General features: G+C 37.4%; 1 protein-coding gene across 2 annotated transcripts in view; it reads right to left on the reverse strand.

The window, feature by feature from the left end:
- The window catches only part of RICTOR (RPTOR independent companion of MTOR complex 2), a 77,880-nt gene that overhangs the window by 43,741 nt on the left and 9,491 nt on the right, over positions 1-24,648 (reverse strand). For both annotated transcript variants that reach the window (XM_063423651.1, XM_063423650.1), the window contains exons 3-6: positions 13,052-13,149; positions 4,493-4,557; positions 2,197-2,328; positions 1,194-1,257 (exon numbers count right to left, since the gene is read on the reverse strand). In XM_063423651.1, the coding sequence (XP_063279721.1) occupies positions 1,194-1,257; positions 2,197-2,328; positions 4,493-4,557; positions 13,052-13,149 (359 nt within the window). The remainder of the gene's footprint in view (positions 1-1,193; positions 1,258-2,196; positions 2,329-4,492; positions 4,558-13,051; positions 13,150-24,648) is intronic.

Genomic DNA, 24,648 nt, shown 5'->3' on the forward strand with positions numbered 1-24,648 from the left:
ACCCACCAAAGGTCAGCCATATGATTTCTTCAATGTTTCTCTGAGATCATCACTTTTTCAGATCAAACTAATAAATTTGTTTATCTTGCTATCTCTTCTTTCATACAAGACCAAAGGTTTTGCGCAATAGGAAATGCTCAAAAGGCCCACAAAAAATTTCTAGCCCAAATAAAATCAATTATGGATGTGTTTGCATCTTCTGATTTACGCTGAGTCTACAGTGAAGCTCTTATATCAAAGTAGATTTGCAAAGAACTTTTATAAAATGCAACTTCCTCAAGGACCTATTCCTGTATAGTGGGGCTTTTTTTGTTTGTTTTTTTTTTGCTTGTTTGAGTTTGAAGGTAGTTGTGTTAAATATTTAAAACTCTCCTTTTTGGCACAATTTTTAATCAAGTACCCTTTATCTTCTGTAAGACAGAAAACATATTTATGTAGATTTAAAATAGAAAAAGATATTTAACACAGACAATGCTCCTGAGGAACCGTTCTTCAACTACTTCAAACTTTACTCCAGTCTTTGACAGTTTTTATAAGAATATGAGAACACTCATATGAGAAGTTCAGCACAAAGGCAGGATATTATGTTTCCTGAACACATTTAGTACCTCTATATGCCAATTTCTCTAGAGTGAACTTGAAAATGCAGCTACCATACTTTCAAATTTCACATCCATGGGTACACAGTACAGTAACCATCACAGACTAACCACATTTTATTGAGTATCTGAGATAAAATACTATGGATAGCACCAACTGCCACAAATAAATAAGTCTGTAAGTATTCCCTGAATGATTACTTCAGTGACAATTTGTCTCATTTCTCACAGGGCAGAAATCTCCCAATCTCTGACTCACAGATGATTAAACAAACTATACAATGAAGTAGTAATTTCAATACTGAAACTTCATGTTGTTTTTATGCCCTTGCATTCACTCTGTGGTAAGTGTTTCCCAAAGCTTGTCCAGTAAGCATGATTTTTCTAGTGCACTTGAGATTCTAAATGGTAAAACTGTTAAATCAAAACAACTCTCTTCATTACATTTTTCTGCCTTTTAAATTATCAGCTATATTACATGATAAAGATAAAGCAAGTTATTAGAGACTGTGAAAAAGTACTGTTGATGGAGACAACCAGGAGTCAGCACAATTGAGTGGCACAGCTGATACAACCATACACAGGCGATTTTACCTTTCTGACTAATCGAAGTGCTTGTGTTCTTTCTACTTCATTACTCTGCTGTATGTCAATGCACCTAAAGTAAATTAAAAAACACATTTTGATTATAACAACACTAACTTTCACCTTAACTGTTAACATTTATGCTAAATTAATGTTAATATTTATACATATGAGTAAAAAAGAGAAAGAATTGACTTACGGTTTTAAAACTACACTTTTCAGCAAATACACTCATTATGTCAGTTAGCTTTGGTTTATATTTTCTCAGCTACTGTCATTACAATTAAGTCAGTAGAATGTTCTCAAATATAAAATGGCAAACCATAATAGTTCAACAATTTATTTTCCAAGCTAGCTACAGCTGTCATTTGCAAATGAGACCACACCAAGTATTTGTAATGTTTCACATGAACACACTTTGAGTGTTCTCAGATCAGAAAAGTTCTTAAGCTCCAAAAAAATTAAACAGCACATTAAGACTACATGTGCATATTTATAGACAGTAATTCACACACATCTGTATCAGTATATTAAATTAAAGAATTCATTACAGGAAGTACTAGAAATGCTGTTATTTACATTCATTCATCATGCTTATTGTAATTATCTCACTCTTGGCAGTGGCATTTAGACTACAAATTCTTGAACATCAATTACTTTTTAGCTCTGACTTTGTACTGGAGACTCCACAGCACTGTGATAATACAAAGAATCAAATAACCCCGATACAAAAATTTAAGACACGAAAATTATTAATATTTCAACCATATTCATTTATAGTTAATGGTATTATTAAAATTAATTCTTTGTATTATTTGTAATATATATGAGGACAGCACTTCATTTGGATTAGCTAGTGTGATGAAATATTCTGTTGAAGAAATATGTCCTTTATAAAACTACTTACTAAGGACATAGGAGAATATGAAAACACTTCTTTCCTGTCTCAACAATGAAAAAGCAAGTGATCTAGAACTTTACAATTTACAACAAGAAGAAAGAGAAAAATTACCTGGCTATCAAATAATCCACTTTCAACTTTAGCACCTTCTGGAGAATACTGGAGTCTCGAATAAGATAGCGGAGGGCTCGCAATCCTGCTGCTCGCACCTCTTTTGCTTCATTTAGTAAAGCTAACCTCAGACTACAATGAAGAAAACAAGACAGATAAACAACTATTAGGCAGAAGGTAGACTTCACTATCTGACAAGCAGCTACCACTCACTCATTTAAGACAAAAACTATTGTTTTAAAAAATAAATATCTTGGATTTGTTTTCTGAATTTCATATGCAACTTAAAAGACAAGTGCTCTTCCTGGTCAGCAGACATAGACAGCATAGTAATCTTAAAAAGCCACAAATTAATTTTTCCCCCCAAATAACAGCTTGTACATCCAAGAAATGACATAGAATCAAAACCTGTACACAACTTGTTATTTGACCAAACAGGTGAGCACAACAGTAGTCTAAAAAAATTAAGATGTAGAATCAGGTGGGTAAGAAGAAAAGAGATATGGTAGAACTCTAGAAAGGGAGTCAGAAAGCATGAACCAGTACACTGTCTTTAGAAGGCCCTCAAGAGATTGGTCCCTCTTCTTCAACAACATGCAGGGTGGGGTAGGAATCCTCAACCTTCCAATAACATTTTCTAGTAGGATTTTTCACTGGACATCTAAGAATGTAAATACCTCAGCCAGTGAGACTAAATTTCAGTGGGACTGAAATACTTCTACAAAGGGCTTATTTTTTTATTTCTTTATCCTAGGGTTGTCATACATGGTAATCAGCTACTCCAAGGCAAAAAATCTTTATAAGCTTTTGGTGAATACCTGGCCTGGGTAAGTCACTGTAACAGAAACTTACTTCCAGCTGATACCTACACAAAGGAAAAGCTGCCATACAGTTTGCAATCAAGACAAACTGATTATTACTTTCAGCACCAAGCAGGGAATTGTTTCAAGACCATCTTTTCTGTAATATGAATATGCTGCCTACGCTACTTTGGATGCAGCCCAGGACACAGCTGGATTTCTGGACTTCCAAGACTGGACATGGGACTGCTGACTCATGTCCAGCCTCCCACCCGGCAGCACCTCCAAGTCCTTTTCAGCAGGGCTGCTCTCAAATCAGTTCAAGCCCTAGCCTGTGCTGATACTGGGTGTATTCTTGATACCAAAGATCTTTGAGTCCAGCTCCTGGCCCTGCACAGGACAATCCCAAGAGTCACACCATATGCCTGAGAATGTTGTCCAAACACTTCTTGAACTCTGCCAGGCTTGGGGCTGTGATCACTGCCCTGGGGAGCTGTTCCAGGGCCCAACCACCCTCTCAGTAAAGAATGTTTTCCCGATATGCAACATAAACCTCCCCTGACACAATTTCAGGCCATTCCCTTGGGTACTGTCACTGGTCAATGGAAAGAACAGATCAGTGCCTGCCCCTCCTCTTCCCCTCACAAGGAAGCTGTAGACCAGTTAAAGAACTAGCACAGTGAAACCATTACAAAGGACAGGACTATCATGAGATCCAACACTCCAAACCAAAACCTACCAAAAAGAGATGTGTCACTATCTTTAAGTGTGCAATGAAACCGTACAGCTAGTCAAAAGATAAAGACATCAAGACAAGTTTTAGGTAAGAAAAAAAATTACATAAGATTTCCCAACATTTTGCTCAAAGAGCAATTAGCTTTCCTAAGCTTATGTCCTTAAGTAAGATCTAAATTGAAAGAATACAGAAATGCATTAAATATTAGATCTTATTTGCTTTTGTCACCAGTGCTGGTCTTCAAGAGAAATTTACAAATTTCTGTGTGGAAATAAGCATGTAGTTACATTTGACAGTCAGAAATGGCCACAAAAGAGACAGAAATTCCACACAGAAGTATATAAACAGGGCAGGGAGAGCAGTGCTACATGGACACATCAATACAACATAAAATATTGATCTTTAAATCCTGATTCTGTATCAAGAGTATGCTCTGTATTTTGTAGATGTACATTTTTATTAGAAGTGACTTCTACAAGTACTGAAATATTTAGAAGTACTTTTACATCTGTAAGGAATATAATAAAGAAATCTACACTTCTAACTTGGACAATTTGTCTCTGTTTGCCCAAAAGTGAATAACGTATTTCTGATTTTACTCATTAAAATATTTGCAGGTTATATACTTGCATTATGAAATTTCAAACATATTATAAATACAAAATACTAGTTTTTTACTAAAAGTAAAAATTAAGTTCATTTAATTGCACCAAAACAAATGAAGATCCCTAGGATTGCTCTAGCACTCTGTACCACTTACCATATTATGATGCTGTCATAGGTAAAACCTAACTTTTCTTCAGCATGGCCAGTATTACAAAGAAGCTGAAAATAAAAGAAAATATCTATTATTTATAGCTCTCCAAAAAATGACCGTGAAAAGGTGTGAATTTTGAGAAATGCTTTCAAAAAAATCTGAGTAATTTAGTTTGTAGCAAGGGAGAGAGTACCAGCTTTATAGACTTTCCTGAGAATTTCTGCTGTCTGTATTGTGTTCCTATACACATCAGATATGGAGACTCCCCTGTGGATTTTCATGCCGAAAAAAGATTGCACAGTTGTGTAAGCTGTGTACTGGTTGGTCCATTTTTAAGCAACAGATTGCTAGCTGGAAACTGGTAATTTGACCAGAGAGCAAAAATGGCTGAAGTCAAGGCAAATCTGCAGGGACTCAGGTAAGAGCTTTGAAACAAAGACTGACACTGATGGTCCACGGTTACGTTTTGTCACAATAGCACAGAAATAAAATCAGAAGGCATTACCAAGTGTCTTGTAACTGACAGCTGGTCTTGGCCTTCCATCCTTTCTATAGAACTTGTACCTCTGAAAAACTCAGAGCAAAGGTTGAACTTATGCACACAAAAAATCAACTATAAACTGTCACAAATTGGACACTTCAACCATATCTTCTCATTGTGAACAGAAAAGATCTACAGGCACAGTTTTTAAGTCCAAAACCATGCTTAAAAGTAGCAACCTAGGTTGCCAATATTTAAGCCTCTTGAGGAAAGGAAGAAAAATCTCTTCTGTAAGAAGAGCTGATGCTGTTCTTCTTTTCAAGAGAAAAGAAATTCCTAGTAATCTCACTTACTATCCCTGGCTAAAATTATAAAATATTATCATGTTGAAATCCTAAAGCACTTTTCTAAGCACTTCCAAAAACTCAAGTGACTAATACTGATTGCAATAGCTTTGCACTTTGTCCTCTGTTTTCAAAATAGGCATGTGTTCAGTTCTAAGTCAGCACAGTATTAAGTTTCTCCTCAGTGAGGAATTCAGGAAGTATTTGTGCTAACTAGTCATTACCCCTGCTCTGAAAATACTGTAATGTATCAAACCCTGTGACACATTCTTTATGTGTATTTACTGCTAACAATAAGAAATTTATAATAAACAACACGAACAACCAAATCAAGACTACTGTAAGTTAAAATATTTAATGTGTTCTATGCTTCAGTTCTACTGTTCACCTCCATCTGCAAAAATGGCATATTGCACAGAAAATCTGTTTTTAACTAAACTCATTTTATGAACAAATTCATTAAAATTCAAACAGTACTTAGGTTTATGCTCAACAAGTAGAAATTCATTTGGTGATCACATTACGTCTTATGAAATTGTCTTTCAAGAAAATTACCTAGTGATAATGCTGAAATTTAAGGCTGTTCATGAGAGATTATTAAACTGGCCTGGATAAGCTCCATGATTGGGTTCAAATAATTTAAGTTAATTGATATATTTTGCATTTTTCTTAACCAAAGACTATTACAAAACATAAGCAAAGCTTTTACATAACCTTTTTTTACCAACTTTCAAATTTAAGTGATAATAAAACTAGACAATGCACTAACTGGTTATGACAGTATGTCACTTCCTAACATCAATCTATTTTTATGCCATGTTGTTGGACTGCCTAAGGCCACCACTGCTGCTTTAGCATTTCCATTGACATCTTATGAACTGTAAAAATTGGCTGGCAGAGTGTAAGCAAAACTGTGCGAGAAGACAGTGAGTAAAAACAGTTCATTGTTCAGTTGCAGTTACATCAATAGCTGTTTAGGCTAATCATTTATACATCCAAAGTTCTCCCCAGAATTCTACTCCAGACACAAATGAGAAATCCAAACTTAAAGAGATTGTCCTCAACAGTCTATTCTTCCTCCTTTAAAAAACAACCATAGAATTTTAATTCTGATGTAGAAAAACCCCATTTTTAGAACGCTGCTACAGTGTGCACTAGTGCATTAGTGAAACTAGTCTCCTATCACAGACTTACCACTGGCTTGCACCTTGAGCAGTCCTGCGACTAGACTGAAACATTTGACGTGTTCCAGGAACCCACCTAACTTGCTGCACTGCTAAAAACCACTCAGTTCACTGGACCAGTTCTAGTCTGGTTGTCACTCTCACCAAATACACACAGTGGTTATTAGCTTCTCAATAGCAACGGTTTTCATCTATATATGTGCTCCCACTGCACACATCTTCACCAATGCTGAAAAGAACTTGACTTTATCTTGAAATTCAAACACAGTCTTGCAACCTAACAAGTTAAAACTTTCACCAAGTAGTAACTGCTGTTTGGATATAAATTTCTGAATTTGACAGTAATAATAATAGAAGTGGTTGATGATACCTGTGCATACATCTAAAATACTTCTCCCACAGAAAATAGCTACTAGTTTATTCTCTCTCTAATGGGATACCAGTACTTACACACTAGCTTTCCTTCTACTTCCTATATGTTCCATATAGAAAAGGGACCAAAAAGATGGACAACAAGATCAGAATTCAAAAATGTTTCAGGGACTTGAAAGGAGTGACCAAAACTAATAACAAGATTTAACTAAATACCAGGAACAGCATATCATATCCTTCAGGGTACCACACATTAACAGACACATATGAAATGAAAGCAGGCCAGCAGAGAAACAGAAGATGTCCAGCAATTAACATTCAGAATGTTAATTTAAAACAAAAAGAAATCAAATTTTATCTCTGGAAATACTAATAGGTCTGCCTTATTCGAGATTAAAAGACTTTTTCCATTTCACAGGTTGCTTTCTGTAAGAACCATATTTTCTGTGCCACTTTTTAAGAGCAAAGTGGAAGAAATATAGCAGAAAAATGGACAAGGGTAGGTAGAAAATGGGTGAATACCCATGAAGGCTGAGCCAAATGGTTTATTTATCTACAGAAAAAAAAAGCAACCAACTGGTAAGGCTCGATTTCTATAAGTTTGAAAGGGGGAAAAATAGTTATGGAAGCTGCTGTGAAGAATACACTGTTCAGCTGGTCCCAATTCCTTGGATATTTGCTATGTTATAAATGTCTGTCCTTAAATATATTATACTAAAAAACATTATCACTTTCTTCTCATATCACCTCCAAACAACACTAAGGAGATCAATGATTCTGGCCCAAGTGCAGTGGTATTTGTAGATGGGTGAATTACTGACAAAGTCAAGCAACTGTCATATGTCTGACTGTAAGATTTAACTATTACCGTACATACCATGATAGCATAACTCTGCAGCAAGCAGTACCAGAATACTAAAATCTATCTTTGGCTATACATTGACATAGTTCATTAAAATGGCAATGGATTATTATATAATACCCAGAATTATGAAATCATTTCTGGTTTTTTACTATTTGTATTTTCCACACAGAGATTTTACCTATAAAAAGTATACATTTTTAAATGCAGACAATAAATTTTATATATTTTTATATAGGTAGAAACAAAACCAAACAGATTATACTTTGTGAGTTAAAACCGCAAATGAGTCCACTTCAAAATTAAAATTATGTGGTCAAATACACAATGCCTGGGCATAGCAAAGACCCTCTGAGGGTAAGACAAATATTAGGACAAAATGGTATGTACATTAGGCCAGACAGTAACTAACTTACACTGAAGGGTTTTTTCATGTTCACTGTCAGCTATGAGTTTTTCATACTACTCAGATGAGTCACAGCAATATGAGTAACATATCAACATGTCTTGGAAACAGTAGCTGAGAACAACAAAACCATAGGAGGTCAACAGCATGCACAAGTGGAGTGCACATTTAAGACCATTCAAATTTATACTTAGCAGAATAATCATAGCAATTACTAGGTAAAACATATTATATTATTCTGTGCCTTTAGAACGTAATTACTGCATTGTAACTTTGGAAACACAGTTTCAGCCACCACTGGTAACATTTAAGCGAAGACTACTTTATAGATCCTAGTCTTAAGAGAATTCCCTACTGAAACCGGGCCTCTGGATGTAGACATATTTGTTACACAGTTGAATGTCTCTAAGCATATGTTCTGTTCCTATCTGCTACATCATTCTGAGATTTCAGGTTTGGCCAGTGGTTTATCTACTTGGATGAATGTTACAGTCAGGCAATACATTCAGTCTAGGATACCTAGGATACCTCTAGATTCAGTCTAGTCTAGTTCTGGGTTTCGCAGAAGACTCTCTAAAATGACAGACTATGAATCTGAGACACAGTCCATGAAAGCCTCTATGGCCATGTCCATTACCAAGCCATTCCATGAGTATCATCCTAGTGAAAGTCAGCAGCATGGTCAAAAGCTAACAGATATACAGAGCAGAATAGTAGAGCTTCATTAAATAATGTCAACTGGTCTCGAACAGATTGAAAATATAATTTTCCATATCACTATATTACTGAAGGTGTTCCATTGCTAAGTTTATATCTAAAATGAATTGCTTGATATTGTCCTTCAAGAAGTACCTTTCTTTTTGAAAAAAAAAAAAAAAACCCAGAAATTCCTACAATATCTGTGGATTTCTTTTTCAGCTTGTTATTAAAACAGCCTTTTAGTTTTACAAAGGTATGAAGGATCTCTCAGTAGCTCTCAGTGGGATAAACCTCCTATAACAGAGGATTATAAATAAACACTTCAAATCACAAAAGTATTTTTTTCTAGGTAAATGCAATTGTACAATTTCTTCTGGTTTTCAGTGATTTAACACTTACCACTTTGCATGGGGATAGGGAAAACCCAAAAGATGTAACCATAATGTTTCAGTACTAATCAGCAGAAGCTGGGAAACTTTAAGGTACTTCCCTTACACAGGTGGCCATATAAATTAAAGATGTGTAATCCTACTCAGTTTGCTGGAGCTAAATGTACATACCAAATTTGTGAACTACAGTGGCAGTGAAACTGTCACTGACCATTTACTGGAGGCCAAATCCTTCAACAGTTTTCAGGTCAGAATATAAATTAGCTTAAATTGGGTAATATACACTGAGGCAGTACTTCATAAAAGTTTTTGCCCATAAAACTGCAGCTTCATTCACTAGGTGACAAGAAGCAGAGGAGGAGTGTGCTCTCATTCAAAGCATATAGAAATTCTAAGTCTGCTGCTGCAATTCAGAACTAAACATACTTTTCCACAGCCTGTGCATCACCAGACTGGGAATGCCAATTTCCTAGAACAGAAAACTTAGACCACCTGTGGGGCAAGAGCAACCCACGTTCTGCAGATAAAGGGCAAAGAACTTGAACACTAATGACTTAGCTAGTACGCAGTACTAGCAAAAACTTGAAAAATGAGATGCAAGTTTTTGTAAAATATCATGTATAGAGCATGCTTCTTACAGTAGTAGTGAGTGCTGTGGAGACCTGAATGCGACTAGTTAACATCTCTTAAAGGGAAGTAGCAATGAAACAGGAGTTACAGCACCTAAGCACACAAGTACCATATAAACTACCTACTGTCTCATTTTTGCAGATGGACTAGTATCTCCTGTTGACTTCCTATCACGATTATTAAAAAAAATCCCAAAATACAAAAAACTATTTAAATTCTACATAAAGCCCTGGAGTCCAGTTCAGTAATTTAAAAATGATGATTATATTCCTGCTCTTAAAAAAAGGGAAGTGAGGGGAACAGATCTCACCTTAAAAATCCAGTTCAGTTTCAAGTAAAGAAACCTGGACATAATACACCTCAGATCCTTTTATAATATAATATTAAAAAAAAAAATACAAAACTTGGTGTCTATTATGACCCTTGTCATGAAACCCGACATTTGGAGTAAGTTACATTACTTGTTTCCATGTGATAAAAACATTTTGCTTTCTCTGACTAAAGAACCAAAACAGTGAGATTTGCAGTCTTTGAAGGAAAAATGTGGGGTAGTTGGGGAGCAACTTCTTAGACTAATTCAGATGTTTTAAGCATACTATTTCTAGCAGGAGAATAATAGATTTTCCATATTGTTTTATCTAAAATATGCCAATAAAAATTTTCACAGGTTCTTTCCTTGTTCATAGCACAAATATCGCAGATAACAAGTAGCTCTTCAAAAGGGACCACAAAATGCAACAATTTATAAACAAATCAAGTTCAGATTCACTGTAATTACAAGACAGGATAGGAACATCCTCAGCCCTTAGCACAGGAATCTTACTAACACTCCTGTCTCACAAAGGAGGAACCGAGACTATACCAACTCATGGTAGAAGAACAGAGTGCAAAAAGGAAATACATCTAGCCAAGCTCCAGCCTTTCACTTTTAACCACTGGAATGAAAAACACAGAATTGTTCCAACCACAAGGCAGACAATACAGTACAACTTGCAACTTTTATTCTATTCTCATAACTGCATTTACAGTTCAAACAAAAATGGAAAGCATTTTTAAAACCAATGCACTAAGTTATACACTTACAAAATACATATTCCAGGGAGATGAATATAAGAATAAGTGTTTAATATTAAATTGAGTAGTATGATTCCCTAATTCGTGGTGATTCTGATTTAGAATCAAAATCAGGTTATGAACTACAGTTTCCATTTTCAAACACCATATTTAATTTTATTAAGTTGCCAGTTTCCTGCCAGTCTTAAGTGCAATTTATCAAAACTGTCCTTCCATTTCTGTAAGTATTTTCCATTTTCAATACTGGGTTTAACAAAACCCTCAAATATTCAAATGGTTATGGAATTACGCAATCTCTCAAAACTATCTTTTAAAAAGAATATTTGGTTCATCTTTTAATTACAATATGCATATTTGTTAATTTAACAGTTATGGATGTTTAACATCTGATTTTCAATAGCCAAATTGAACCTGTTTTAAGATCTGTAGTTTCAAATATTGACTTCTCACTACAAATCGTGCATCTACAAACCTCATCCAGCTCTTTAAAACAACTAGAGAATTTGGAAGTATTCACATTTCAAAATTTCCTGATTACCACAAAAAGGAAATCTAGCTATTTATCAGATTTTTCTAGCAGAATAAAGGGCTTTCTTGCAACACGTTTGGAATTCCAGTGAAAACAGCAGCACTCTGTCAAGAGCTGATGTCTGACAGACACAAGGCAAAAGCCCAAAGAAGAGATTTCAGCATGAAGTTCAGTTCTTTACTGAATGCTACGCACCTACACGTGTTCTGAACCAACCCAGAAAATTTAGCACAGATTTGCTATTAATGCATTAAAAGATGAATTTGTTTGTTACTGTGATTTTGTTCTCAGTACTCACCCCCCTGATGAGTGAATCTTACACATTACCACTGAAGCGGTCAATCTCACAAGGAGTGCCTTTAGCAGCCAAGATACCTACTTCAAAGGTTATCATGCATGTTTGTCCTTCTTGTATCAACTGGTTCCCCACACCTTCCCTTGAATATTCACTCTTTCACTTAAGATTGGCTCAAAAATGTCAACTGGACTCCTAGCAATCTTACTCAATTCTTTGTAACAAACTAATCCGCAACCATAATTTTAAGCCTTACTTTATCCTCCACGTTCTACTCTATTATGTTATTTCTTGTCTGCTGCTGCTTGTAGGATCCACCCTCAGTCACAGGAACTCTGTTTTCATTTTCAGGTGTGTTGCCCTGTCTCTATCAGAAAGGTGTACAATATCCCACGTCCTGCTATCAGTCCATCAATTTGGCTAAGGCTCAAACTCAAGCTTCAGTGTCTCTTCCCTCACCGACTGCAACGCATGTTTCCCTTGCACTGACAAACGGAACACTGCTCCAACCACAACCACCCACCATCCTGCAATGAACAGCTTTTCCCTAACTCCCTGACCCCCTCCCAGGAGTCGTCTCAGCTTCTCTCCACAGGTTTCTCTTTTACCCAAAAAATGCTACTTGCTATCCTTCTGGACATCTTTCACCGTTTGTTTCTTCAGCTTACACCTGCAGTAAGTTTTTAATTATTGCCTCATCAGCAATGACAGTTTCCAATATACCTGTGGTATTTTCAGCGCGTACCTGTCACATGTCCACAATTTGGAAGAATAACATCAAAAATTATCAACACAGACATATTCCAGAAATGGACCCTTTAAATCTTTTTCACTATGAAAATTCCAGTGACACGTTGCAGTTCTTATTCTATTAGTGTCCAAAACATTGCACATAATGCACATTGATACGGTCCTCCCCACTCACCAGTCCATCAGTTTACATTCAGAAAGTCTGGCCTTTTACATTTTTGATTTCAATTCTGAACAGCAGGAACCAATTCTTTAGCTCTAATTATGCAACTTAACCCATTAATTGGGAGATACTTCCATCTGCTAAGCACTAAAATATTACAAAAATTCAGCCAGCAGGACAGGTATGCAAACTTCAGCATTACTCTGCATTCACATATTTGCTTGTCCTTATTTGATACCTTCCTTTCCCATAGTATGTAGGCTTTGTGTACTGTTTTGTGATATTAAGCAATTTCATGACCATTCCAGAAAATGGCTGACTGAGTAAATATGAAACATTTTATCTATACAATCACTTGTTCTATGACACTATTTGAGCTCTTACCTTAGTAAAATTATTCAAGTGACCTAGTTTTCTCATATTTGACACTCCTTGTAATTTGGCCACATTTTGGAGAATCTCTCTCATATTATCACAAGGGTCTGCAAAAGAAAAGAGGGTATTAACAGATACAGTAAAAGAAAAATAAAAAAGAAGAAAAATCTAAACATGCATTCAACATGCAGTTTCATAAATCTAATAGGTACCCTCCTGGTCTCAGTTAGGGATGCAGAACACTTTTGCTCCAAGAAGCAAAATCTGACTTATGCTAGGGACCAAAACCAGGCATATCTGAGTTCTGCAGAATAAATGCTAAAGGCCATGGAAACTTTACCTTTACTTTAAATCAGATTTTAATCAGTGTATTAGATTTTCAGTTGAAAAGAAAATCATTTAGTGTCTGAAATGCCAATCCCTACATCTTTTAAGTGAACAACTTTACCTTTAATTCCTTTGTAATTTAAAGACAAAGTAAGCTGAAAAACAGAAGTTAAAATACAGTATATTACTGGCACACCATATTATCCCTGTTTTTTTCCTCCAGTCAAAGGGTTGGTGGGATTTTGGAATGATAAGACCTCTTTTCTGCTCTCCACATTAAATGCTTTCCACAATGATGCTTTAGAGGGCTGGGTCTTTCCAGTGACATAGGAAGTGAACCACAAAGTAAACAAAAGACTTAAGAATGTGTTCTTTTTCTTAAAGGTCCATAATCTCCAAACAAACAGATAAACAAAAAAATGTCACCCACAAACTACTATTCACACACCAACTCACGACCCTGCATTCTGCTAGAAAACAGAAAACGACTACCATGAGAAAAGACACTCTTGTCCCACTTTTGGAATTAAGGTAGGAATTGAGCAGAGTAGAACTGGGCCCAGGGAGTTGCACAGGGTAACAGACACTGTGATAAGTTCTGTACCTGGTGGCACTGTGGCGGGGAAGTTTTTAAAGGGATGTATTTGATGCAGGATTCACATGGAGTTTTAGATCAGATTCTGGAGATAGGTATCAGCCATTTGAGAGAAATGAAAAACCAAGGATATTCTGAAGATGTAAACTATTGAAAGTAATATATTATCAAAAAGAAGAAATAACTGCATTACATAAAATGAAGTTTTTAGAGCAAGACTGAACACCAGACACCTAAAAGGCAGCAAAGAGAGAGGTTTCATGTGCAGTGTCCCACACTAACTTTGGTACGAAAAACTTGCCTCCTACTGCAGAATGGAACAGCTACAGCTGAGTTTGTGGTATATACACTGTCTTTTACCTTCCTGTTCTTTGTAGAGGTATGTTTCTGTATTTTTCATTATACAAAGGAAATCAAGCACTGGAGATTAAAAGAAAGCATCACCTGCACTACCTCTCTACAAATCACGCGTTTACGTCACTTCCCGTACTTTAAAAACCTAAACAAATTTAGAAAAGCAAACATAAGTAGCAATTTTAATAGGATATATCCAGAATGCTTTTGGACAGACAAGACCTGTATCTGCACCATCATCAGGAATCACGACATTATTTAAAACAATGATACTTAGAAGTAGGCAACCCACTTAAAGTGTACAAACCTGTTAACCCACTGTAGTCAATGAAGGCATTGTCTGTCAGCCAATGAAATCAAATGCTATCAGCTTGATTAGCTGCCAGATGCCTACTCAAGAGTAAGATAATCAATTGTATTGACTATGGTGTTTATAATGAAACTTCAGCATGTGTACAGACATGCTGCTGTCACACCATACAATTCTGGTAATTTTCAAACAAGAATCAGTGAGATTTTGGGAAGACCAGGTAAGTTCTTAAACATGAGGATCAATTTCTATTAGCACCAGCTTGAAAGTAAAGATCCTTTTCCACAAATCTACTCACAGCACATGCAAAATCAACCATCAGATACACAAGTATTGACACAGCTATCTAGCACTGCTGTAGAGTATGCATAGTAAAACCAGTCATCTAATAACTTTGAATTTAAATGGAGTACGTGCATGGACCTCTTTGCATTCCTAGGAAAAAAGAAAAAAAAATCTTTGATACAATTATGGAAATTAGAGACAGTGAGACTTATAGACTGGATCTATAGGTTTTGGATTCCTCTGCACAATTTGCTTTTCCAGGGCTTAACTCAATTTAAAAGGTTTGTAAGCACAAGCCATAAAAATCATGGAATTGTTTGGATTGGAAAAGACCTTAAAGACCATGCAGTTTAAACCCCCATGCCATGGGCAGGGAATCTTCCACTAGACCATGTTGCTCAGAGCCCCATCTAACCTGGCTTTGAACACTTTCAGGGTGGGGCACACTGAAAACAAGTAGTTTGGATTAGTTATGGCACTACAAATAGTTTGTATCATAGAGCCCCTTAATTTCAAGACAACATAACAGGAGAGGAAGATAATTCCTCATAATCTGGTTTCTCTGAAAATACAGTTTGGCTCATATCTCATGTTTTGGCCTGCCTCGGGTAAAGTATGGGAATTTCCCTGGCTCACAACACTTTGGACCTGTAGAATTCCCTGTTATGCCACAAGAAAATTCCCAGGTAAGCAGTTTTAGAGCAACATAACTTCCCCAAATGATTGAAAGTATGTTTTAATTTTGACAGTGCAGATGGCTACACATGCACAGCAAACCCCTACAAAAACTAAGCTCGCTGAGTGGACAGGAAAGACCATGGGAGTAGCCCAGAAAACCTCTTGTGTAATGGCAATGGACATTGGTATTTCGCGATCTGATAAAGCTGGCATTAACTCAGAAGTGCCTGAGTTGTCCTGTGGAAAAAGGCAGTCAGTTTAGATGTGAAGAAATAAGGACACAATGATAGTACAATTTCCCATTTAACAAATCTGTAGCAATGACAGATCTGTATTATAAGGGCACCTAAATAAAATGTATACTAAAACCATTTCCTGCTATTTTTGCATGAAAAACTGTAGTTACAGCAACATTTTCCTTACCGTGTCCTCTTTCAGTTGAGGAAAAACTCATTTTTACAGACTGAGAAGTTCAAGGAAAGACATATTTGTGGTGCTTAGCAGGGCAGTCAGGTATTTCCCAGAAGCTTTACTAGCAGGTAACTAATTTGAAGCAAACTGCGGACTCCAGACCAAAAGCTAGAAAACTGTGAGAAAACTCAGAACACGACAGACATTTCCACTACTGAACTGATAATAAAACAAGAAGAGCTGGAGGCCATGGTGCAGCAGCAAAGCCATGATGTAGTGACCATCACAGAAACATGGTAGGATGACTCACATGGCTGGAGCACTGCACTGGATGGCTGCAAGCTCTTCAGAAGAGATAGGAAAGGGAGAAGAGGTGGAGGGTTATATTAAGGAGGCTTTTGATCCCATGCACATTGAAACTAATGATGACAGACCTGAACACCTATGGGTATTAAGAATTAAGGGAAAGGGCAACAAGGCCGACATCCTACTGGGAATCTGTTATCATCCACCCAACCAGGAAGAAGAGGTGGACAATTTATTCTATAAGCAGCTGGAGAAAGTTTCAGGATCACCAGCCCTTGTCTTGTAGGTGACTTTAACCTACCAGACATCTGCTGGGAACTTAATACAGCAGAAAAGAGGCAGTCCAGGAAGTTCTTAAGAGTGTGTGGAGGTCACAGCTGGTAAGTGAACCACCAGAGGAGGGACTATGTTAGACCTGCTGTTTGCAAATAGAGATGGGCTGGTGGGAAATGTGGTGGCTGGAGGCCGCTTGGGGCACAGTGATCATGAAATTGTAGAGTTCTCAATATTTGGTGAAATCAGGAGGGACATCAATAAGACTTTTGCATTAGACTTCTGGAGGGCAACTTTGGCCTGTTTAGGAGACTCATTCAGCGGGTTCCTTTGGAAGCAGCCCTTAGAACCAAAGGCATTTAGGAAAAGTGGGTGTGCTTCAAAACAGAGATCTTGAGGGCACAGGAACATACTGTCCCTGTGTGCCCAAAGATGAGTCAATGAGGCAAACACCCAGCCTGGATGGGCAACAAGGTTTTGAAGCAACTTAGACTAAAAAGAGGATGTACCATCTTTGGAAGGAGGGTCAGGTTTCTAAGGAAGTATTTAAGGGGATTGCTAGGGCATGTAGGAAAAAAAATAGGGAGGCTAAATTAGGGAGGCCAAAGCTCAGTCCAAACTTTATTTGGCAACTTCTGTAAAGGATAATACAAAGTGTTTTTACAAATATATTAATGGTAAAAGGAAGGGTAAGACCAACCTTTGCTCTCTGTTGGATGCAGGAGGGAACTTAACAACAGATGAGGAGAAGGCAGAAGTGCTTAATGCCTTCTTTGCCTCAGTCTTTAGTGGGAAGATGGCTTGTCCTCAGGACAACCGTCCTCTGGGTGGGTAGACGGTGTAAAGGAGCAGAATGGTCCCCCTGTTACCCAGGAGGAGGCAGTCAGGGAACAGCTGAGCAATTTGGATGTTTATAAATCTACGGGCCCAGCTGGGATCCACCCCAGGGTATGAGAGCTGGCAGATGAGCTTGCAAAGCCGCTCTCCATCACTTCCCAACAGTCCTGGCTCACTGGTGATGCTCAGATGATTGGAAGCTGGCCAGGGTGACCCCCATTCACAAAAAGGGTGGGAAGGAGGACCCTGGTAATTATAGACCAGTCAGCCTGACCTCAGTACCAGGTAAGACAATGGAGCAGTTTATACTGAGAGATACTATGCAGCACTCAGAAGACAGCCAGGGTATCAGACCCAGCCAGCACGGGTTTAGGAGGGGTAGGTCGTGTTTGACCACTCTGATTTCCTTTTATGACCAGGTGACCTGCCTGGTGGATGCAGCAAGGGCTGTGGGTGTTTATTTGGATTTCAGCAAGGTTTTTGACACTGTCTCCCACAGCACACTCCTGGAAAAGCTGGCAGCCCATGGCATGGACAGGAGCACTCTGTGCTGGGTCAGGAACTGGCTGGATGGCCAGGCCCAGAGTGGTGGTGAACATTGCTGCATCCAGCTGGCAGCCAGTGACCAGTGGTGTCCCTCAAGGGTCTGTGCTGGGGCCAGCTCTGCTCAGTATTTCTACTGACAACATGGATGAGGGTATTGAGTCTTTCATTAGTAAATTTGCAGACTACACTAAGCTGGGAGCATGTGTTGACCTGTTGGAAGGTATAAGAGCTCTGCAGAGAGACCTGGAATAATTGGATGGATGGGTGGAATCCAGTGGGATGAAGTTTAATGAGTCCAAGTGCTGAGTTCTGCATTTTGGGCACAATAACCCCCTGCAATATTATAGGCTGGGGATGGTGTGGCTGGACAGTGCCCAGGCAGAAAGGGACCTGGGGGTTCTGGTCGATAACTGACTGAGCCAGTGTTGTGCCCTGGTGGCCAAGAAGGCCAAGGCATCCTGGCCTGGATCAGGAATGGTGTGGCCAGCAGGAGCAGGGAGGTCATTCTTCCCCTGTACTCGGCACTGCTGAGGCCACACCTCGAGTGCTGTGTCCAGCTCTGGCCCCTCAGTTCAGGAAGGACATTGAGACGCTTGAGCATTTCCAGAGGAGGCAACGAGGCTGGTGAGGGGCTGGGAACACAAACGCTGTGAGGAACAACTGAGGGAGCTGGGGTTGTTTATCCTGGAGAAAAGGAGGCTCAGAGGTGACCTCATCACTCTACAACTCCCTGAAAGGTGGCTGTGGTCAGGTGGGGGTTGGTCTCTTTCTCCAGGCAGCAACTGACAGAACGAGAGGACACAGTCTTAAGCCACACCAAGGGAAATATAGGTTGGATATTAGGAAAAAGTTTTTTACAGAAAGGATGTAAAGTACTGGAATGGTTTTCCTGGGGAGGTGGTTGAGTCATCATCCCTGGATGTGTTTAAAAAAAGACTGGATGTGGCACTCGGTGCCATGGTCTAGTTGGGGTGTTAGGTCGGGTTGGACTTGATCTTGAAAGTCTCTTCCAACCCAGTAATTCTGTGTAAAATTCTGTGTAAATTAAGCAAGTTAATACAATAAATTTATTAATTAATAATTAATAAATGGAGCAAGTTAGCTGTCTCACTCTCCAATCCTATCAAAACCTGTACCACTGCAGAAAAACAAGACAGTAAAGAAATAAAGACCCCCTCACAGTATATTACCTCAGAAGGAACTGAAATAACAGAAGCATTTCTGATCAAATATTGTCAGGTCAAGTCTTGTTTTAAACTTCAGAAGAACCTTCTCGTGAAAAGTATCCTATAAAATTTTAACAAAATAACTCTGACATACTAACTTTAAGGAAAGACTGGCTATCTTTTTCCTTCTTCTGCAAATGCATCATACATTACAAAGAAGCAGAAAATTTGTATTACTTACTCAATCATGACACATTTTTAGTAAAAGTAAAGCCAGTAAGGAAGGTAGGCAGGCCTAAGAAAACTTCATGTCACTTATGTAAAAAATTTGAAACAAACCAATATAACTTCACAAGTGGCAATTCATACTTTTGCTGGTCTGCTTTTCATATTGAAATGGGCTTGGAAATATACTAAATACATTCTGGATTCTAAAAACTAAGCCATGTGGCTTTCCTGTAATCACAGATCAGACCCAGCACTATCTTCCTGTCACAAAATCTTAACAAGGCACTATAAAATACTGAGTAACACAGAAATAGCAAAAAGCATAGCGCAAAATCACAGACTGATCTTCCAAAGAAATATCAAAGCCTTAACATTTCATTGTCAAAGTTAACACTTCATCTTCGTGTTGACAAAGACTTTTTTGTTGTTGTTGTTTGGTTTTCTGCTTGTTTGGGTTTGTTGGGGTGGATTTTTTTTTTGTGGGGGGGTGGTGTTGGTGTTTCACAGATTCACAGACTATTCTAAATTAGAAGGCATCCATAAGAATCACTGACTCTAACTCTACGGTAAATGGCTCATATAGGGATTGAACTCAAAACCCTGGTGTTACTAGCACCATGTTCTAGCCCACTGAGCTAACTAGTGCTCTATGTGTTGTTCTAAGCACCCCAGTTCATATCACTGCTGCAGAGATTTTTTTAGCTTTTACTCTCTAGCTCCTCAGAAGTTCTAAAACAAAAAATTGTTTTGTGACTAAAACAAAAAAATCAAGAAGAGAAGGTACTTATTAAGACCCCCTCAAAAGTCTATTCTTTCCTGACTCACTTCATTTATTACTGATATGCTGACTCTTATTGGGAAAAATTTCTTCACCAGAAGGGTTGTCAAGCACCGGAACACGCTGCCCAGGGAAGTAGTTGAGTCACTACTCCTGGAGGTAATTAAAAGATGCATAGACGTGGCATTTAGGGACACAGTTTAGTGATGAACTTGGCAATGTCAGGTTTATGGCTGGACTCCATAATCAAGGGTCTATTCCAATCAAAACGATTCTGTGATCTCCAGCTGGCCCACAGCAACAACTAAACATCTTCACATTCCTTCCCATGGTGTTTCTGAGGGTGGAGCTGTGCAGAATGACTAAACTGATCTTACAGCTTTCTTCTACTAAACAACACATAACCCCTTCCCTTACTTTCCTTCCCTCTCCTGTCCCACCCTTATTCTTTACACTAATTCAGCACTCATCTTCAAATTCACAGTAAAATTATCCTGCCAAGTATCTTGGTAGAATACTTTTCTTTTTCTGAAAGAAAAGTATTTTCTTTATATTAGTTCTCTACCAAGTTACTGACTCAAACTGGGTACTTAATTCTTACAAAATCCACTCAGAAGTAACTGCGCCACTGAGCCATTCACTGGCAGAGTGGTAGAAGCAAGACATACCTATTCCACATGACACTCAATATAAAAACGTTACCCTTTTATTTTTTTTTTACCTGGACTTTAAAACTAGCAAGTTTTCCCAATCATTGTACACAAAGTCCTTTCACTCAAATGTCATCCAGAAATTTGTTGATACACATAAAAATTGCAAGTCAGCTCACTTGTGTCCTGCAGCAACAGATTAGTTTGCTCATCATTATTCTCATTTTCTCTCTGTCTGCTTTTTGTTGGACAGCAAAAACTTTGAAGTACCAGGAGTTGTTATGTTTACTTCTGTTCCACTAAACAGTTTCTCATTCACAATTCTTTGCACTAGCACCCTGTACTTTAGCACAGACCAAAGCTGGTGTTTTTTAAAACTCCAGCCTCAAGAACTCCATGAATTCTCTATGCCTAAAAGTAATTCACAGATGCTGTATATTAAAAATATCCAATGTTGTGTTGTTTGTTTTTAAACTCTCACGACCTTTTAAGACTTGACTGATTTTTTCACCTCTTCAGGACTGTGACATTGTTTTTTCCCAGTGAGAACCATGATGCATTCTGACAGATCCCATTCTCCAGAGAGAAAGAACTCGACAGAAGTCCTGCTACACAAAACAGCTAGTGCTCCATCTAATGCAGGGATGAAATAGGACCAGCAATAGCTATATTTGCACAAGTGACGACTCCTTTCGCCTGACGGATTTAGCGGCATTGTTTGACTACATAAAGCGTGCTAGCAGTATGCCAATTTGCTGTTCTGTTATGCACATGTGAATGGAAAAGAAAAAAAATAATGGTAGGCTTTAGCACACAAATAATTCAGTAACTCTGAAGTTGGACATGAGTTAAACTGAGGAGTGTGTATTGTATGCATCACTTGGAAGGTGCTAAAACAGTACACAGTACAGTACACAGTAGCCAATGTATATATATATATAGTAACTCTCAAGTGAGAGACTGCACTAGAATCTGATGTCACACCTACTAGAATCACAAGGTCAAAAACTGAAATAAAAGATTAAATACTTCTAAATAATTCCCTTAAAAAAGAAAGCTGTATTTCACTACAGTCAAGTGTCTTACCATTGACTAAGAACACGAGAGGTATCTTCCTCTTACTGAAAGAATCACAGTAATGATTGGATAGTGGATAATCTTGGTGAACCTCTTATACACTTCTACATTTATTAGATGTTTTTTAAATGTAAATGCCATGCAATTTCATATTGTTAAGCTATTCTTAGTAGCTCATTATGCTACATGCTGCCAAAATGAAGGAAGTTGAGGGAAATACACCAACTAGAAACATTAATACACTGTTCTCCACTTCCACTGAAACAATGAGGTATCAGTTATTAAAAGCAGTGAAACATTAGTAATCAGTTACTTAGAGGTGCCTATGTAAAACTACATGATAAGTAATCAGCCTCCTAAAACATTTCAATCAAGACCTTTAATACTGAAATGAGACATCAATGTTAAGTCATATTCTACCATTATCAACTTCTTGCAAAAAAAAAAAAAATCAGCACGGTTGTGTAATCTTCTTGATATTAAAGTTTTCTTATTTTACACTTCATTCAAAAGGTGGAAACTGCACAGAAAACCTGAGAATATGAAAGATGACAAAGCTACACAAAAAAAGCAAACTCTGTGACACAGAGCACTCCTGTATAATTTGTATTAATACATCAACTCTGCTTTGTCAGATTCAAAAAATTAGCACACGAACACTTTACATACAATGTGTGATTTTCAAAAACACAGTAAGACATGTTTAGACTGAAGGTGTGTCTCAATTTATAACATAAAAACTTAAAAAGCTGTTATCTGTTACCTGTCTGCTATCACACTTGAAGCCATAAGGTGGGAAATATTTGTATTGTATAAGTTCTGTATAAGTTCTGCCAAATAAGACTTGAAAATATTAGATTTAAAAGATCCACATGTATATCAAGTTTTAACAACTGACAGTAACCCCTCTAAAAGTACCTATGACTAAAAGAGTGATTTCAGCATAATGCACCTAGAGATTTATTCAGTTTGATCCCCACGGGTTTCAGGGGGAACCATACAAAGAGCACTTTTTTTTGAATATAGGCCAAGTTCCAGTAACTCATGTCTGTGAAAACAGAAAGCAAACAAAAACTAAGAATTCAGACTGTTTTCACCCTTGTTGCTGAAGGAAGCTATGAGTATATGAAACTGGCTCACTAATATGGAAAAAAAGTACTCATCCTCTCTTCCATGGCAGTCAGCAAAGAAAGTCACAAAACTATCCTCTTCCTACATCACTCAGGTGGAAATTAACCATCACATATATAAAAACCTCTATGAACTAGAAATCAGTGGAAAAGACAGCATATTAAGGTAGGATCCAGGAATCACTAGAACTTCAGATAAATAGGAAATCATATATCAGGATTACTTTGGTGCACATGTGCTTCTGAAACAAGTCAGTAAAATTTAAATGCCCACTGTGATGATACAGATTTCTCTTTTGCATATCTGCATTAATGTTGTAAATTAAAGGAACTTTTTTTTTTTTTTAAGTTCTAGTTTTAGTTTTAGTATTCCTCAGTACATATAAAGATGGCAGGAAATAAACAGCCTGGTGTTGCAGTCAGCTTGAAAGTTCCAAAATGAACCACTTTCCAAAACATTGTATTATATTATTTCTAACCAAGACACTGAGATTATACCTGTAGAAAAACCATTCTTACATCCTTGGGGTTATGTTAATTACTCCCAATGTGTTAGCTTGTATGGCAGCTTTGCAAACAGCATTGCTCTACTGTTCAAATTTTTCAAAAATAGGTTTCATAGCTGAAATGTTAAGAGCTTACCCAGGATAGAAAGAGAAAACTGAAGGACCATTCCAAAGGATAACTATAAGGCTGACTTGAAAATTAATTACATGTCGTTTTTGATAGAAAAACTATTCTTTAAATGCTTTACAGCAATACCAAATCTAGTGTCCTGCATAAGCTTTCTCAAAGACCAATTATGAAAATAGTATTAAATAGTATTAGTTAAGACTATATAAGGTACCAAGGCATATTAAAAAAATAATTATTTAAAACCCCCCTGTCTATTCATAGAGAGAAAATGTTTAATTTAGTCCTCCATTTAAATTTGAAGTTATATCCTCAGCTCCCAGGAAGACATGACATTGATGATAAAAATCATGGCAATAATTCTCAATACCTATTGAGTCATTGTGAATTACAAACTTATTCCCAGTTTGCCCACCTCTCACCCCTCAAAAAAATCCCACCACAATGTCATCTCTCTGCACTAACAAGATACACAATTATACCTACTGCATATTATCATCACTGAAACCAAACTGGGATAATAGTTTCTTAAAATTGCTATAATGACCACTTAACAACACACAAATATAAATTATTCCGGAATATAGTTAAATTCAGGAAGAATTTCCTCTAAACTTTCAAAAAAACCTCAGATGTTTAAAAGAAAAAAGAGAAAGAAAAAAGAGGCAAAAAACAGAGGGTCAAAATGCTGGAGGCTGGGGAACATTCCATAACTGTGTGACTATGCATTTGTTTGCCCTGTTGTTCTGCTCTCTTCTCTGCAACAATTATCAACTACTGCCAAGGTTGGAGTGACCCAGTTCAACTGTTCTTATGGTCAAGAGCCAGTAAAAGCCGTTCCCAGATTTACAAAATTGCTTATGTCAGTACATAAATCAAATTAATACTTCCCAGAACATCAACTATGAATTTGAATGGTGAATGTAAGTTTATTGTTTAGAAAATGATCTTCAGTTCTTCCAATCCATTTTCCTCTTTTCTGCCACCACTTTTGGATGTAGAAATAACACGACGGTCATAGT

Source organism: Prinia subflava, chromosome Z (assembly GCF_021018805.1).
Source record: "Prinia subflava isolate CZ2003 ecotype Zambia chromosome Z, Cam_Psub_1.2, whole genome shotgun sequence".
Lineage (NCBI taxonomy): Eukaryota > Metazoa > Chordata > Aves > Passeriformes > Cisticolidae > Prinia > Prinia subflava.